A 17,285-nucleotide genomic window follows, 5' to 3' on the forward strand; every position below is an offset into this window, starting at 1 on the left:
ATTTAGAAGCAAAAAATCAAGTCAATTCTGAATCAGATTCAGATTCTGAAGAATCTAAGAAGCCGAGATACAGACATAGGCTTTTGAGGCACAAGCTGACTGTGAGTGATGGAGAATCTGGAGAAGAAAAAAAGACGAAGCCTAAAGAGCACAAAGAAGCCAAAGGCAGAAATAGAAGGAAGGGTAAGACATTTTAATTCTGATAGCAAGGAACATACTGGTTTTATAAACTAAGTATAGTTGTGAAATTTAAGCATATTGGCTCCAACAATTGACCACCTATATTAGGTGAGTATCAGCACACTGACAACAACTATTCTGAGAGTGAAATAAAGAATTTAGAGTGGGAAGATAACCCAGAAACTTGAGAGATGACACAAAGACTATTTTTGACCTTTAGTAGTCATATACATTTAGATTAAAAAGACAAAGAAATATGACAATAAATAAAATATGCATTAAAGTTATGTAGAAAATTTAAGACTGCCTGTAAGTGCAGGAAGAAATAATGAGGAAAGATAGAACATACAATTAATTTGGATAAATTTATGCAAGTTTATATGTAAAACTTTAGCCAGATTAAATTTTTATTACATTAAAAGTCTGAGACCTTCTGCACTGAGTTACTTACCTGTTTCCAGCATCATGGTAAACATCGAGGATACAAAATGAATAAGGAAATCATTGTCTTATGTGATGGTTTTCAACCTGACTACACATGCAGTTAACTTGGATTTAAAAATATACCTATGGCAGGGCTGCACCCCAAGCCAATTACAGCATAATTGGTGGTGGTGGGACCTATGTATCCATATGTTTTAAGAGCATCTCTGATATGATTTGGCAGTCATTGGTTTAATAAGAATTATTGACATTAATATTATACGAAATTATAGTACCATGAGGGTTGTTTTGTATAACAGAGGTATTATAAAGTGTGGCACTGAGAGGATTTCTTTAGCTTCTTGGGGGCTAGGGGTTATCATCAGAGAAGACATCACAAAGATGAAGATTTTCACCCAGCAGATCAAGTTTTAAATGGGGAGCAGGTAGATGTGTTGTGAAGATGTATAATACAAGCAGGGAAAAAATTATAAAAGCCTCTGCAAATTGTTTAGCACATGGTGGAGGGGATGCAATTAATGTGGTATAGTTGGAGTATAGGAGGGAGTAGGGAAAGGAACAGCAGGAAATTAGGCTGGGCCAATAAGACAGAGACCAGATACGAGAGACCTTTGTAAGCCTGTGTTTTTCAAACTGAAGTACTTGGCAGTGGACTCATGGGTATATCAGGCTATAGAGTAAACGCGGTACATCTCTTTGGTGTGTTCATTTTACTTGAGAGTTAGTGGAGAGCATTCTTATATTAAGTAATCACATATATTGAGCAATTAAATGTGAACTTTTCCTGAGAATTTCGGCTAACAAGAAGTTTAAAGAAAGTTTTTTCTTCTTTGGGGCAGATTCTGAAGACTTTACTAGCCAATTCCTGTCGGGCAGATTAACTCTTCTTTGCCACTAGGAATAAGAAAGCGTTTTTGGAAGTGTCTGAGAAGTATAGTAGGCTCTATAGGATGGAGAGCCATTGAAAGGTTTAATTTTTTTTTAATTTTAAAAATTATTTTTATATCATAGCTATATTGAGACATAATTCACAAACCATACAGTTTACCAGTTTAGTGTATAATTTGTTTTTAGTGTAGTCACAGAGGAGTGCCACCACTTTTTAAAAAACTTTTTATCTAAGGTATATATACAGAAAAGTGTGCATTTCATAAGTGGATAGCTTGATGAACATGTATGGCACCTCAAGACACAGGACATTCGTTACCAGCACTCAAGAATCACAACTTCAGCACAACCACTCATTTTTTCCATTGAAAGATTTCAACCAAGGTTGTAATACGTTCAGATTAGTTGCCTGTTATTCTGTGAGACTGAAGGCTTTGAATCCATTTGAAGGATATTGCCATAGTTGATGTCAAGTGTGGTGGTTCTGGTATAAGTGTTATAGTGAGATTACCCAGTGGAGCTGTAATGTTGTGCAAATAGAGGGCTAAGGAAAGAATCTTGGAATCCTGAACATTTAAAGGGCTAAAGAGCAGCAGCTATCCATTAAAGAAGAGGAGGAAGGTACCCCCCCACCCACACATATACTTAATATTTCATGGATATTTTCATGTAGACAAATAAATAATAGTACCTCATTTTGTGAATGCTTTTCTCATAAATTTCTTTGCAGCCTGAGTACAAGCCGGTCTTTCAGATTCTATAAAGGAACTGAGTGATTTAGCATTCTATAAAGGAACTGAGTGATTTAGCATAACAACATGATTTCCTGTGCATCTTCAACAAAAGGAGAAATACTGATTTTGCCTCTGAGGCTTAGCTCAGGAATATAGAGTCCTTTAGTGGGTCAAATACATTTGAAATGCTTTATTGAAACCCAAGTTTTCTGTGACCTGTGTTTCCATTGTTCTCTTCTGTGGGTAACTTATTACCCAGCTGTTTTTTTTTTTTTGGTTCGTTTGTGTAGAAGGGAGTAAACTAAAATCCCATCATATTAATTTTTCTAATGTAGGTTATGATCATAGTGATTGATACTACATTTGGAGTTGCATGATTTTCCAAGTTTTGCAAACTCTGGTGTCCCTGTATTGTCTGGAAACTTAATGTTGGGTAATGGGGAGAAATCAAAAGCTAATAGCTGAATTATAATATTAAATCAAGTGTAGTATGTGGATTTCAGTTTTCACCTAAATTTTTAAAAAGTTATAAAAGTTATTTTGGTGATAATTTCAAAAGTGTAGTTATTGATTGCCTTTATAGTAGATATTAAAATTGATGTTATTTTTCTCATGCATTATAGTGGTATTTAGTTATGTAGGACAGTGTCCTTATGCTTAAGGGTTAACTGTCATGATATCAGCACTTAATTTCAAATAGTTCAGTGCAAAAAAGGGTGTGTATATGTTTAGGGAGAGATAAAGCAAATGTGCTAAACTTAACAGTAAGTGAATTTAGGAGAAAGGATACATTCAAAAATTCTTTAAAACTTTTGGTAGGTTTGAAAATTTTTAAAATAAAATGTTTGATGAAAAATGAATACTAGACTTAAAATTGTATTTGATTACAGGATAAGTTTGTGTGTGCATGTGGACACCTGTGTTCTCCCAAATTCCCAGTTGCTTAGCAGTTCTTTTTTACTATTGTTTTTTTTATTGTGGTAAAATATACATAACATAAAATTTTAACCATTTTTAAGTTTTTGAAGTAATTCAGTAGCATTAATATATTCACATTGTTGTGCAACCATTAACACTATCTGTCTCCAGAATTCTTTCATCATCCCAAGCTGAAACTCACTAAACAGTAATTCCTCATTCCCCTCTTCTCCCATAGCAAGTCTTTATATTATTTATGCTTGCCTATGTTTTTTTTAGATAGAATAGACCTTTGATTCTGAGGTCAGCTCATGATATTCTAAAAATATTTTATTTTGAAATAATTTTAGATTTATAGAAATGTCAGAAAAATAGTGTGGAGTTCCTATATACCCTTCACCCAGCTTCCCTAATTTAATACCTTACACTTATTACAGCACAACAATCAAAACCAGGAAATTAACATTGATGCAATACTATTAGTTCAACCAGGGTTTGACAGACTACACCTGTAGGCTAAATCTGACCTTCTGCCTTTTTTTATAAGTAAAGGTTTATTGGGGCACTGTTATACTTATTCAGTTACTGCTTTCATGTGTTTACAGTGGCAAAGTTGTGTAGAGATGAGTGGTTGCAGCAGAGACCATATAGCCTACAAAGTTGAAAATACTTACCGTCAGACCTCTGACCTCTGATGTAAACTATAGATTTTATTTGGTTATCATTATTTTTCCCACTGATGTTCTTTTACCACTTTGGAATCCATTCTAGGATCCCACATTGCATTCACTTGTCTCCTTAATCTACTCCAATCTGTAACAGTTGCTTTGTCTTTTCTTTCATGACCTTGACGCTTTTGAAGTCTATTATCAATTATTTTCTAGACTGTCCATCTATATGTTTTTGTCTAGTGTCTTCTCATGGTTAGATTTAGGTTATTAGGCATTTTGACAACAGTACTACAAAAGTGATATTGAATCTTTCTCAGTGTATCATACCAAGGGTGTATGATGACAATATGTCTTATTACTGGTAATGCTAACCTGATTTAAGCTGCTTATGTTGGTGTCTGCTGGATTTTTCCACTGTAAAAAGAAAAACTATTTTTCTGTTCATATTTAATATCTTGTGGGGAGATACTTTGAGACAATGCAAATGTCCTGTTTCTCATCATACTTATGCCCACTAATTTTAGCATCCAACTGCCTGAGCAGTTTTTACTGTGATGTATGTGTAAGTGGTGATTTTCAGTTTCTTTCATTACTTCTAGGAAGAGTTGTTTCCCCCGTTTATTTATTTATTTATTGCATTGCTTATATTAATATGGACTTATAGATAGATACTTATTTTATTCTATGAGTTATAATCCAGTTGTTCATTTTGTTGCTCACATTGTTCCAGCTTTGCTTATTGGGAGCTTCTCAAGTTGGATCCTGTGTCCTTTGAATATATCCCCATCATTTTTTGAGCACTGCTTTACTTTCTGGCACCACAAGATAGTCCAGGCTCATCTTATATTTTCCCTGCCTGGCTTCCTCTGGCCAGAAAGATATGGGTATTCTCCTGGGGTTTCAGATGCCTGTGTCTTAGTGGCAGTTTTGGTACAGAAAAATAAAATTTTGGAGAGAAAAAATAAAATTGGGAATTCACCTTATATTCTTGTGATATGCAGGGCTCTGCTCCTTTTCCCAGTGCTGTGGCTAGAAATGCAGTCCTCCCAGAGTTTTGCTGTCAGCACCCTCTGCATAGTTTTGGAATTCAGCCAGCCTTCCTGTCAAAACCAGGAAAGAAAGGAGGAAAAAATAAAACACATGACATTCACATCCCTCCACAATTATATGGGGATCATTATTCAGGTTTTGATTTCAGTCCCTAGTCTGCCTGCTCTTGTTTCCTTTTCAGTTCTTAGGTTGTTATTTTATGTATTCTGTCTATAGTTTTCAGTTGTCATAAATGGCAGAGGGTCTGTAATCGCCCTTATTCCACCTTGGCCAGCCTACTTTGCTTGTTTTAAATAACCAGAATTCTTTTATTGACAGGCAATTTCTCATTTTGTCAATTCGTATACAATTAATACTTATATTTTAATGTAGAATCATAATTTTATAACCATAGTTGGATTTCACTTGATTTTTTTATAAATACCACTTGTGTCATTAACTGGTCTAATCTATATGACATAGTATGTACTACAGATATTATTCTCATAATACTCTAAGTTTTAATGTAAAGTTATTGACAAATTGCATTTCTATTGGGAAGTATTTAATAACTTTTAATATATATTTTTATTCAAGTGAGCAGTGAAGATTCTGAAGATTCTGATTTTCAGGAATCAGGAGTTAGTGAAGAAGTTAGTGAATCTGAAGATGAACAACGGCCAAGAACACGGTAAATATATAGTATTTTCTAAAATTTTAGGAATTAATCTGAATAACCATACTTCAAATTATTTGTAGAAAGTTTGCTGTTACTAATAAAGTAAAATATTTAACATTTTGATTTGAAACTAATTATTAAAATTATTAATTTAAAAATAGTATGTATAAACATGCTATATATACTTGAATTGTATGTTCTAAATTAGGTGGACTTTCAGTGTGCAAAAACACACTTAACTGTAATTTTTCGTTGTTGTGGTGAGAAGTTGTAGTAGGTAAGAGGCTCTGTAGACAAACTACGGCACTCTAACTCCTGGCTTTACTACTTCCTGTTTGTATGAATACTCTGTGCTTCAGTTTCCTCATCTGTAAAATGAGGGATTACATTATTATTTACCTTATTGATTATTGTGGGCATTAAATGAGATGGTGCATGTAAAGGACTTATAATAGTGCCTATTTGGTAATTAGTAAGTGCTCCATGAATGCTAATTATTGCTGTTTGTAGTACTACTAGTATTATAGTAATTAAGATGTGTTTGTTCTCTCAATACACATAGCTACTGATCTAGATTACAAGTTATTTAAAATTTTGCTTCCTTCTTAGCATAGTATTTTAGATAATAATAACCATTCTAAGAAATTTTTTATTTCCTCCAGAATAATATGATACTTCTATCAACTTATCAATTTGTGTTTGTGTGAGTGTGTATATGTATATCTACATAGCTGTTTGCACTTGTAAATTTTAAAATATTTGAGGTTGTTTTAGATTAATACCAGGTTGTGCCTGGAGTATAGTAACATACTGTACTTCAGGGAAATATAAAATAACAATAGGATACAATGAGAATTTTAAAGCACTGAGATGGAATTCATATAGCACAAAATTCACTATTTTAAAGAGTAGAATACAGGGATTTTTAGAATATTCACAAAGTTGTGCATCTACTACCACTATCTAATTTCAGAACATTTCCATCATCCCAGAAAGAAATCCTGTACCCCTTAGCCGTCATTTCCCGTTCTTCCTGCTTCTCATCCCCTGGCAAAAACTAATCTATTTGTGTATGGATTTACTTATTCTGAACATTTCATATGAATAGATTCGTAAATATGTGTCTTTTTTATGAATGGATTTTCTCAGTTAGCATAATGTTTTCAATGTTTATCCAGGGCTGTAGCTTGTTTCAGTACTTTATTCCTTTTTAAAAAAGTATTTTATTGATGTGTAGTTGATTTACAATGTTGTGTTAATTTCTGCTATATAGCAAAGTGATTCAGTTATACATATTTATATTCTTTTTTGTATTATTTTCCATTATGGTTTATCACAGGATATTGAATATAGTTCCCTGTGGAACTTGAGTATAGTTCAAGTAGGACCTTGTTGTTTATCCATCCTATATATAATAGTTTGTGTCTGCTAATCACAAACTCCCAAGTCCTTCCCTCCTTCACCCCCTCACTCCCCCTTGGCAGCCACAAGTCTGTTCTCTACGTCTGTGAGTCTGTTTCTGTTTCATAGATATGTTCATTTGTGTCCTATTCTAGATTCCACATATAAGGGATATCATATGGTATTTGTCTTTCTCTTTCTGACTTACTTCACTTAGTATGGTAATCTCTAGGTCCATCCAAGTTGCTGCAAATGGCATTGTTTCACTTTTTTGACGACTGAGTAATATTCCATTGTGTGTATATGTGTGTGTGTGTGTGTATGTACACACACACACATCACATCTTTATCCATTCATCTGTAGACGGACATTTTAGGTTGTTTCCATGTCTTGGCTATGGTAAATAGTGCTGCTAGGAACATAGGGGTGCATGTATCTTTTCAAATTATAGTTTTGTCTGGGTATATGCCCAGGAATGGAATTGCTAGATCATATGGTAACTCTAATTTTAGTTTTTTGAGGACACTCCATACTGTTTTCCATAGCGGCTGCACCAATTTACATTCCCACCACCAGTGTAAGAGGGCTCCCTTTTCTGCACACCCTCTCCAGCATTTATTATTTGTGGACTTTTTAATGATGGCCATTCTGAATGGTGTGAGGTGGTACCTCATTGTAGTTTTGATTTGCATTTCTCTAATAATTAGTGATGATGAGCATCTTTTCATGTGCTTTCTGGACATCTGTATGTATTCTTTGGAAAAATGTCTATTTAGATCTTCTGCCCATATTTTTGATTGGGATTTTTTGTTATTTTTATTGAGCTGCATGAGCTATTTGTATATTTTGCAGTTTAATTCCTTGTCAGTCGCATTGTTTGCAAATATTTTCTCTCATTCTGTGGGTTATCTTCTCCTTTTGTTTGTGGTTTCCTTCACTATGCTAAAGCTTTTAGGTTTAATTAGATCCCATTTGTTTATTTTGGTTTTATTTTCATTATTCTAGGAGGTGGATCTGAAAAGATATTGCTGCAAGTTATGTCGAAGAGTGTTCTGCCTATGTTTTTCTCTAAGAGTTTTATAGTGTCTGATCTTACATTTAGGTCTTTAATCCATTTTGAGTTTATTTTTGTGTATGGTGTTATAGAATGTTGTAATTTCATTCTTTTACATGTAACTGTCCAGTTTTCCCAGCACCACTTATTGAAGAGATTGTCTTTTCTCCATTGTATATTTTTGCCTCCTTTGTTGTAGATTAATTGACCATAGGTGCATGGGTTTATTTCTGGGCTTTCTATACTGTTCAAATGATCAATATTTCTGTTTGTGTGCCAGTACCATACTGTTTTGATTACTCTAGCTTTGTAGTATAGTCTGAAGTCAGGGAGCCTGATTCCTCCAGCTTTGTTTTTCTTTCTCAGGATTGCTTTGGCTATTCAGGGTCTTTTGTGTCTCCATATAAGTTTAAAAAATTTTTTGTTCTAGTTCTGTGAAAAATGACATTGGTAATTTGATAGGGATTGACTTGAACCTGTAGATTGCCTTGGGTAGTACAATCATTTTGACAATATTCATTCTTCCAATCCAGGAACATGGTATATCTTTCCATCTGTTTTTGTCATTTTTGATTTCTTTTATCAGTGTCTCTTGTGATTTGATGACACTCTTTAGTGTTGTGTTTGGATTGCTTTTTCTTTTTTGTGTGTGTATCTATTGTAGATTTTTGGTTTGCAGTTACCATGAGGTTTTGATATAGCAGTCCATATATATACAAGATTGTTTTAAGTTGCTGGTCTCTTAATTTCCAGAGCATTTCCAATATCCTGCATTTGTACTCTTCTCACGATTGCTGATTTTGACATCATATTTGTGTGTGGTTGACTTCCTACCTTCACTGTATGTTTGCCTTTACCAGTGAGCTCTTCCATTCATAATTTTCTTGTTTCTAGTTGTGGCCTTTTCTGCCTAGAGAAGTTCCTTTAGCATTTGCTATAAAGGTGGGTTTTGTTGTATTGAATTCTCTTAGCTTTTGCTTGTCTGTAAAGCTTTTGATTTCTCTGTTGAATGTGAATGAGAGCCTTGCTGGGTAAAGGATTCTTGGTTGTAGGTTTTACCCTTTCATTACTTTAAATATATCATGCCACTCCCTTTTGGCCTGCGGCGTTACTGCTGAAAAATCAGCTGATAACATTATGGGGATTCCGTTGTATGTTTTTTGTTGCTTTTCCCTTGTTGCCTTTAATATTTTCTCTTTGTCTTTAATTTTTGTCAATTTGATTAATATGCGTCTCGGCATGTTCCTCCTTGGGTTTATCCTGTGTTGGACTCTGCACTTCCTGGACTTGAGTGTTTCCTTTCCCACGTTAGGGGAATTTTCAGCTCTTATCTCTTCAAATATTTTCTCAGGCCCTTTCTCTCTCTTCTCCTTCTGGGCCCCCTATAATTTGAAAGTTGGTGCATTTAATGTTTTCCCTGAGGTCTCTGAGACTGTCCTCCTTTCTTTTCATTCTTTTTTCTTCATTTTGTTCTGTAGCAGTGATTTACAGGAATCTGTCTTCCAGCTTACTCATTCATTCTTCTGCCTTATTTATTCTGCTATTTTTTAAAATATATATATATGTATTTATTTATTTTTGGCTGTGTTGGGTCTTTGTTGCTGCACGCAGGCTTTCTCTAGTTGCAGTGAATGGGGGCTACTCTTTGTTGCGGTGCTTGGCCTTCTCATTCCAGTGGCTTCTCTCATTGCGGAGCATGGGCTCTAGGTGTGTGGGCTTCAGTAGTTGCAGCATGTGGGCTTAGTAGCTGTGGCTCACGGGCTCTAGAGTGCAGGCTCTGTAGTTGTGGCGCATGGGCTTAGTTGCTCCGCGGCATGTGGGATCTTCCCAGACCAGGGCTTGAACCCATGTCCCCTGCATTGGCAGGTGGATTCTTAACCACTGTGCCACCAGGGAAGTCCTTATTCTGCTATTGATTACTTCTAGTGTATTTTTCATTTCAGTTATTGTGTTGTTCATCTCTGTTTGCTCGTTCTTTAAATCTCCTAGCTTTTTGTTAAACTTATTTCTTGTATCTTCTCAATCTGTGCCTCCATTCTTTTTCTGAGATCTTGGATCATCCTTACTATCATTAACTGAATTCTTTTTCAGGCAGATTGCCTATCTCCACTTCACTTAGTTGTTCTTCTGGGGTTTTATCTTGTTCCTTCGTCTGGAAAATGTTTCTCTGCCATCTCATTTTGTCTGTCTGTGTTAGTGTTCTCTGTTCTGCAGACTGCAGGATTGTAGTTTGTCTTGCTTCTGGTGTCTGCCCTTTGGTGGGTGAGGTTGATCCAGGGACTTGTGCAGGCTTCCTGTTGGAAGGGACTGGTGCCTGCCCACTGGTGGGTGGAGCTGGGTCTTGTCCCTCTGATGGGCAGGGCCATGTCAAGGGGGTGTGTTTAGAGTCGGCTGTGGGCTCAGGGGGACTTTAGGCAGCCTATCTGCTGATGGGTGGGGCTGTGTTCCCACTCTGTTGTTTGTTTGGCCTGAGGCATCCTAGCCCTGGAGCCTGCAGGCTGTTGGGTGGGGCCAGGTCTTGTTGCCAAAATGGTGACCTCTGGGAGAGCTCTTGCTGATGAATATTCCTTGGGGCCTCTGCCACCACTGTTCTTGCCCCCCATAGTGAGCCATAGCTGACCTCCACCCCCCCAGGCGACCCTCCAAGACCCACAGGTTCATCTGATCCAGTCTCCTATGGAGTCACTGCTTTGCCCTGTGGCCCAGTGCATGTGAAACCTTGTGCGCGCCCTCCAAGAGTGAAGTCTCTGTTTCCCCCAGTCCTGTGGAGCTCCTGCTCTCATGCCCCGCTGGCCTTCAAAGCCAGATGCTCTGGGGTCTTCTCTTACTGATGTCAGATCCCCAGGCTGGTGAGCTTGATGTGGAGCTCAGAAGTCTCACTCCTGTCAGAGAACATCTGTGATATAATTATTTTCCTGTTTACCGGTTGCCCTCCCAGCCAGTATGGGATTTGATTGTGTGGTGAAAGCACCCCTCCTCCTGTCTCAATTGTGGCTTCTTTGGATGTAGAACATCTTTTTTGGTAGTTTCCAGTTTTTCTTGTTGATGGTTGTTCAGCAGTTAGCTGTGATTTTGATGTTTCTGTGAGAGGAGGTGAGCTCAAGTCCTTCTACTCTGCCATCTTGTCTCTTCCCTCATACCTAAATCCTAGAGTAAATTTCAAAAAGTGACATTGTTGGGTTAAAGTTTTGCAATTTTAGGACTTTTCATATATATTTTCACGCTGTCTTATAGAAGTCAGTTTTTTCTTCTCCCAGCAGAGTATGTAAATAGCCATTTCCTCATTCTTTCAACAATAAAACAATGAGCAGTCTATTAACTAGAACGTATATCTTAGGGGAACTACAATCCATTTTGAGTTAATTTTTCTGTATGGTGTAAGATAGGGGTCCAGATTCATCCTTTCGCATGTAGATAGCCAGTTGTCTGAGCACCGTTTGTGAAAAGACTGTTTTCCGTATTGCATTGTCTTGACCTCCTTGTGGAAAATCAATTGACCATGAACATAAAGTTTTATTTCTGGACTCTCATTTCTCTTCCATTGATCTGCATGTCTATCCTTTATGCCAGGAACGTACTGTCTTGATTAATGTAACTTTGTATACCAGTTCCTAAGCGCAAAAATACATTTCTCACCACAAATTGTTGTTGCTGTTTTTGTTTTAATTTGTGTGAGCTGGTATGAAGAAAATCATATCTAAGCTTTGTAATCTGTTTTTTTTTTTAATTTAAAGAGATGGTGAATATTTTTCATGTGTATATTGACCATTTATATTTCTAAAGGCCCTCCATCCATCTTATTACTCATATGCTAAATCTCCCCCTTGAATAAATTAAAATGTCAATTGGATTTCTGTTTGATTTTTTTTAACTTTATTTTTTTGATCACTGGATTTCAAATTAAGGGTTCTCCTTTTTGAACCTAGTGAAGGTTTTTTTGGCTCTTTGATTTTTCCTTTATCTTTTTTAGGAATGTACACACAGGTAAAGCAGTTCTAAAATAGTTCATAATTTACTTAAGGAAATTCATCGTGAAGTATTTTATTTTGCATTTTAAATATTCTTTAGGTCTGCAAAGAAAGCAGAGTTGGAAGAAAATCAGCGAAGTTATAAACAGAAAAAGAAAAGGCGACGCATCAAGGTTCAAGAAGATTCATCCAGTGAAAACAAGGTAGTAAATAATGAGATTTACTGTGTGCGCTTGGAATTATAACTGGTACAGTAGACCATTGTAAATATGTTATTACATCTTCTGCATTCCATTCATTAGTTAAATTATACTCATTTATTTTTTTTATTTATTTTCTTTTTTAAACATCTTTATTGGGGTATAATTGCTTTACAATGGTGTGTTAGTTTCTGCTTTATAACAAAGTGAATCAGTAATACATATACATATGTTCCCATATGTCTTCCCTCTTGCGTCTCCCTCCCTCCCACCCCCCCATCCCACCCCTCCAGGCTGTCACAAAGCACCGAGCCAATATCCCTGTGCCATGCGGCTGCTTCCCACTAGCTATCTACCTTACTACATTTGTTAGTGTGTATATATCCATAACTCTCTCTCGCCCTGTCTACTCATTTATTTACATTTTAAATTTTGTGGAAGAATTGACTTACTGAATGTATAAATATGCAGAAGTATTAACTTTGATATATTATCAATATTTTTCTTTTCCTTAACTGAATCTAATGGAAGTTTTAAGCTGTTCTAATTCATTATTTCCATTCTTAGGGCTATAGACTTGATGTGAAGTATTCTGTCTGAAGACATAAAACATAATGACTCATATGTGATTAAATTTCTTTTACCAGTGAAGTCAGTCAATTTAAGTTTCTTGTACAATATATAAGCAGAATTATTTAGAGTACAAGTTCTCTGTAATGTTTTGTCAATCCTGTTCTCTTTTGGGGGGAGTTCATTTTTTTAATGAACCTTTTAACCATTTCTAACGTGCAATTCAGTGGCCTTAATTACATTCATAATTGGGAACTCTGTACCACTTAAACGGTAACTCCGATTCCCACCTATCTGCAGCCCCTCATAACATCTAATTCTAATTTCTGTGTCTATGAATTTACCTGTTTTAGGTATTTCATACAAATGGAATCACACAGTATTTGTCCTTTTCTGTCAGGCTTCTTTCATTGACGTAATGTTTTCACGGTTTATCCACGTTGTGGCATATGTCAGAATTTCCTTTCTTTTTAAGGCTGGATAGTATTCCATTGTATGTATATATCACTTTGTGTTTATCCATTCATCTGTTGATGGATGTTTGGGTTGTTTATACCTTTGGCTATTTTGAATAATGCTGCTGTGAATGCAGGCGAGTCCCTGCTTTTAATTCTTTTGGTTATAATCTGAGAAGTGGAATTGCTGGATCATATGGTAATTCTGTGTTCAACTTTTTGAGGAACTGTCACACTGTTTTCCCAATGCACCAGCCTTCCAGTTTTTCTACATCCTCACCAACACTTTTTATTTTCTGTTTTTTTTTAATAGCCATGCTAATGGGTGTGAGTTAGTATCTCATTTGTGGTTTTGATTTAAATTTCCCTAATGACAAGTGATGTTGAATATCTTTTTATGTGCTTATTGGACATTTCTGTGTCTCCTTTGGAGAAAGGTCTGTTCAGTCCTTTGCCCCCTTTTTAGGGTTGTTTTATTAATACTCTTCTATATTACAAAGTGTAATTCTGAAGCTTTTCAGGACGTTTTCTTCCACCTTTTCTTGGTATGTTAATTGGAATTTCAAGTGGACAAATTAGAAAACTTTATAGTATTAACCTTTGATCATTTAAATTCCATAGAGTAATTCTGAAGAAGATGATAAAGAAGAAGATGAAGAAGAAGAAGAAGAAGATGAAAATGACGATTCCAAGTCTCCTGGAAAAGGCAGAAAGAAAATTCGAAAGATTCTTAAAGATGATAAACTAAGAACAGAAACACAAAATGCTCTTAAGGAAGAGGAAGAGAGGCGAAAGCGTATTGCTGAGCGGGAACGTGAGCGAGAGAAATTGAGAGAGGTAAACCAATTTTTATTTATGATTTTTTTTAATATATGACCTTCATAGATATACTTTAGTATTTCAAGAATAGGATGTTGTAATCAACCACAGATTTTTAGTTACAGTTACTTTTTCCTATTAGCAATATTTTATGCAACTTATAAATCTTCATTAGATTATATGAATTAGGTACAGAAAAGAGTTGAGATTCTTGATCACCAGAGTGATTGTGTTTTATTTGGAGTAGAAAACTGTTAAGAGGTTATTGCTTAAATCCATAAAGCATTTCAATTTTTTGAATAAACTTTTTCTTGTAAAAAATTTTAAGCACAGGTACAGGCAGAAGGAATAGTGTTATAAATCTCCATGTATCCATTACCCAGCTCCAATAATTACTAACACGTGGCCAGTTTTGTTTAATCTATTCTTTTGCCTTCAGATTATTTTGGAGAAGTCTCAGAAATCATATCATTTTGTTTATATATAGTTCAGAATATATTGTTGGAAGATAAGGACTTTTTAAACATTACCATAGTGCCATTATTACACTTAAACTTTAACAGTAATTCCATAATATCATCAAATATCCAGTTAAAATTCAAAATAATTTCATTTTCCTCACAAACATGATAGTGGTTTTGAAAATAGTTGGTGTGAATCAGGATCCTAAGAAAGTCTCACTACATATCGTGTTGCATTTGGATACTTATGTTTATGTTTATCCTTAAGCTAATACCACACTGTCTTGATTACTGTAACCTTATAGTAAGTCTTGAAATCAGATACTGTAACTTCTACAACTTTGTTCTACTTTTTTTAAAATTTTATTTATTTATTTATTTATGGCTGCGTTGGGTCTTCATTGCTGTGTGCGGGCTTTCTCTAGTTGCAGTGAGCAGGGGTTACTCTTCGTTGCAGTACACAGGCTTCTCGTTGTGGTGGCTTCTCTCATTGCGGAGCAGGGGCTCTAGGCGTGTGGGCTTCAGTAGTTGTGGCACATGGGCTCCGTAGTCATGGCTCACAGGCTCTAGAGCACAGGCTCAGTAGTTGTGGAGCATGGGCTTAGTTGCTCCGCAGCGTGTGGGATCTTCCCGGACCAGGGCTCAAACCTGTGTCCCCTGCCTTGGCAGGCGGATTCTTAACCACTGCTCCACGAGGGAAGCCCTGTTCTACTTTTTTAGAGTTGTTTTGGCTCTACTCAATTATTTGCATATGGTTTAGTATCCTCTTGTCAATTTTTAACAAGAATCTTCCTGGAACTTTTATTGGGATTGTGTTGGATATTTAGATTAGTGACATCTTAACGGTATTTTGTTTACTGTTACATAAATATAGTATATTTCTCCATTTATTTAGTGCTCCTTTTATTTCTCTTAGCAATGTTTTATGCTTTTCATTGTACAAACCTAGCACATATTTTGCTAAATTTATCCCTAAGTAATTTATACTTTCTGATGTCATTGTAGATGAAATTTTAAGTGATTTAAAGACCTTGTGTTCTGTGACCTTGCCAAATTCTCTTACGAGTTCTAGTAGCTTTTTTTGTAGATTCCTGAAGATTTTCTACATATTCAGTCATGTTGTCTATACACAGAAACCATTTTATTAATTTCTTTCAAATTTATTGTTCATTTCTGTTTTTAAATTATAAAAGGATAGTTAATTTTTTGAAATGCTTTTCTTTTTATAAATTTCTTTCTTTCTTTTTGGCTGTGTTGGGTCTTCGTTGCTGCATACAGGCTTTCTCTAGTTGCAGTGAGCGGGGGCTACTCTTTGTTGTGGTGTGCGGGCTTCTCATTGCGGTGGCTTCTCTTGTTCTGGAGCATGGGGTCTAGGGCACGTGGGCTCAGTAGTTGTGGCTCGCGGGCCCTAGAGTGCAGGCTCAGTAATTGTGGCCCATGGGCTTAGTTGCTCTGCAGCATGTGGGATCTTCCCAGACCAGGGCTTAACCTGTGTCCCCTGCATTCACAGGCGGATTCATACCCACTGTGCCACCATGGAAGCTGTCAAATGCTTTTAAATGTATCTGGTGATCTAGAAAATTAGTCTTGCATTGCTAGAATAAGCCTTGCTTGGTCATGGTATATTACTCTTTTTATATATTGTTGTATTTCTTTTGCTATATTGTTTTAACAGGAGTTTTACCTCACTGTTAAGGAGACATGTTGGTTTGTAAATTCCTTTTCTTGTAAGATCTTTCTGTTTTTGCTATCACAGTAATACTGTTCTCATGTAAAATGAGTAGGGAAGTGCTCTATCTCCTCTTCTTTTTTTTTTTTTTTTTTTGCGGTACACGGGCCTCTCACTGTTGTGGCGTCTCCCATTGCGGAGCACAGGCTCCGGATGTGCAGGCTCAGTGGCCATGGCTCACGGGCCTAGCTGCTCCACAGCATGTGGGATCTTCCTGGACCGGGGCACGAACCCGTGTCCCCTGCATCGGCAGGCGGACTCTCAACCACTGTGCCACCAGGGAAGCCCTCCTCTGTCTTCTTAAAAGGATGTTTGTAAGATAGATATTATTTCATTCTTAAATGTTTGATAGAATTCTCCAGTGAAGCTATTGGTCTGATGTTTTCTGAGTTTTTAGAAAATTTTAAACAGATTCAGTTACTTTAATAAATGTTGGGCTATTTAGACTTATCTGTTTCTCCTTAGGCCTGTTTTGGTCAATTTTGTCTTTAAGGAATTTGTCCATTTCATTTATGTAGTCTAATTTATTGATGTAAATTTGTTCACAGTATTCCCTTATTAAGTTTTTTGTTTTTTGTAGGCACTGTCATGATATCTCATCTTTCATTTGTGTTATTGATAATTTGTCTTTTTTTTTCTTGATTAGTCTCTCTAGAGGTTTAGCAATTTTACTATCTTTTCAAAAACACCAGCTTTGGATTTAATTTCCTTTATTGTTTTCACCTTTTTCTAATTCATTGGTTTCCATTCTATTTTTATGTTATCACTCTTTCTTTGGGTTTAATTTGCTTTTTTACCAGCTACTTAAGGTGAATTTTGGATCTTGCTCCTTTTTTAATATATACATTTAAAGGTATAAAGTTCCCCACTCTGCATACTGTTTTAAATGCTGCAGTGTATGAATTTTGATGTTTTGTGTTTTCCTTTTTCTCTGTTCAGCTCTTTTCTATTTTTCTTATGACCCAGAAAATGATGTATCTTTCTGAACGTTCCATGTATATATTCTGCCATTGTGGGGTGAAATATTCTATAAATTTCAATTAGGTTATGATGGTTTATTACATTCAGGTCCTGTGTATCCTTT

General features: G+C 35.9%; 1 protein-coding gene across 19 annotated transcripts in view; it reads left to right on the plus strand.

Moving 5' to 3' along the window:
* Positions 1-17,285, plus strand: part of ATRX (ATRX chromatin remodeler) — a 242,183-nt gene that overhangs the window by 110,921 nt on the left and 113,977 nt on the right. For all 19 annotated transcript variants that reach the window (XM_022580857.2, XM_022580851.2, XM_022580859.2 and 16 more), the window contains 4 exons: positions 7-183; positions 5,462-5,555; positions 12,068-12,170; positions 13,814-14,029. In XM_022580857.2, coding sequence (XP_022436565.1) covers positions 7-183; positions 5,462-5,555; positions 12,068-12,170; positions 13,814-14,029 — 590 coding nt within the window. The remainder of the gene's footprint in view (positions 1-6; positions 184-5,461; positions 5,556-12,067; positions 12,171-13,813; positions 14,030-17,285) is intronic.

The sequence above is a fragment of the Delphinapterus leucas genome, chromosome X, assembly GCF_059928025.1.
Source record: "Delphinapterus leucas isolate spDelLeu-1000000601 "Yukka" chromosome X, BTC_Dleu_Yukka2, whole genome shotgun sequence".
Classification (NCBI taxonomy): domain Eukaryota; kingdom Metazoa; phylum Chordata; class Mammalia; order Artiodactyla; family Monodontidae; genus Delphinapterus; species Delphinapterus leucas.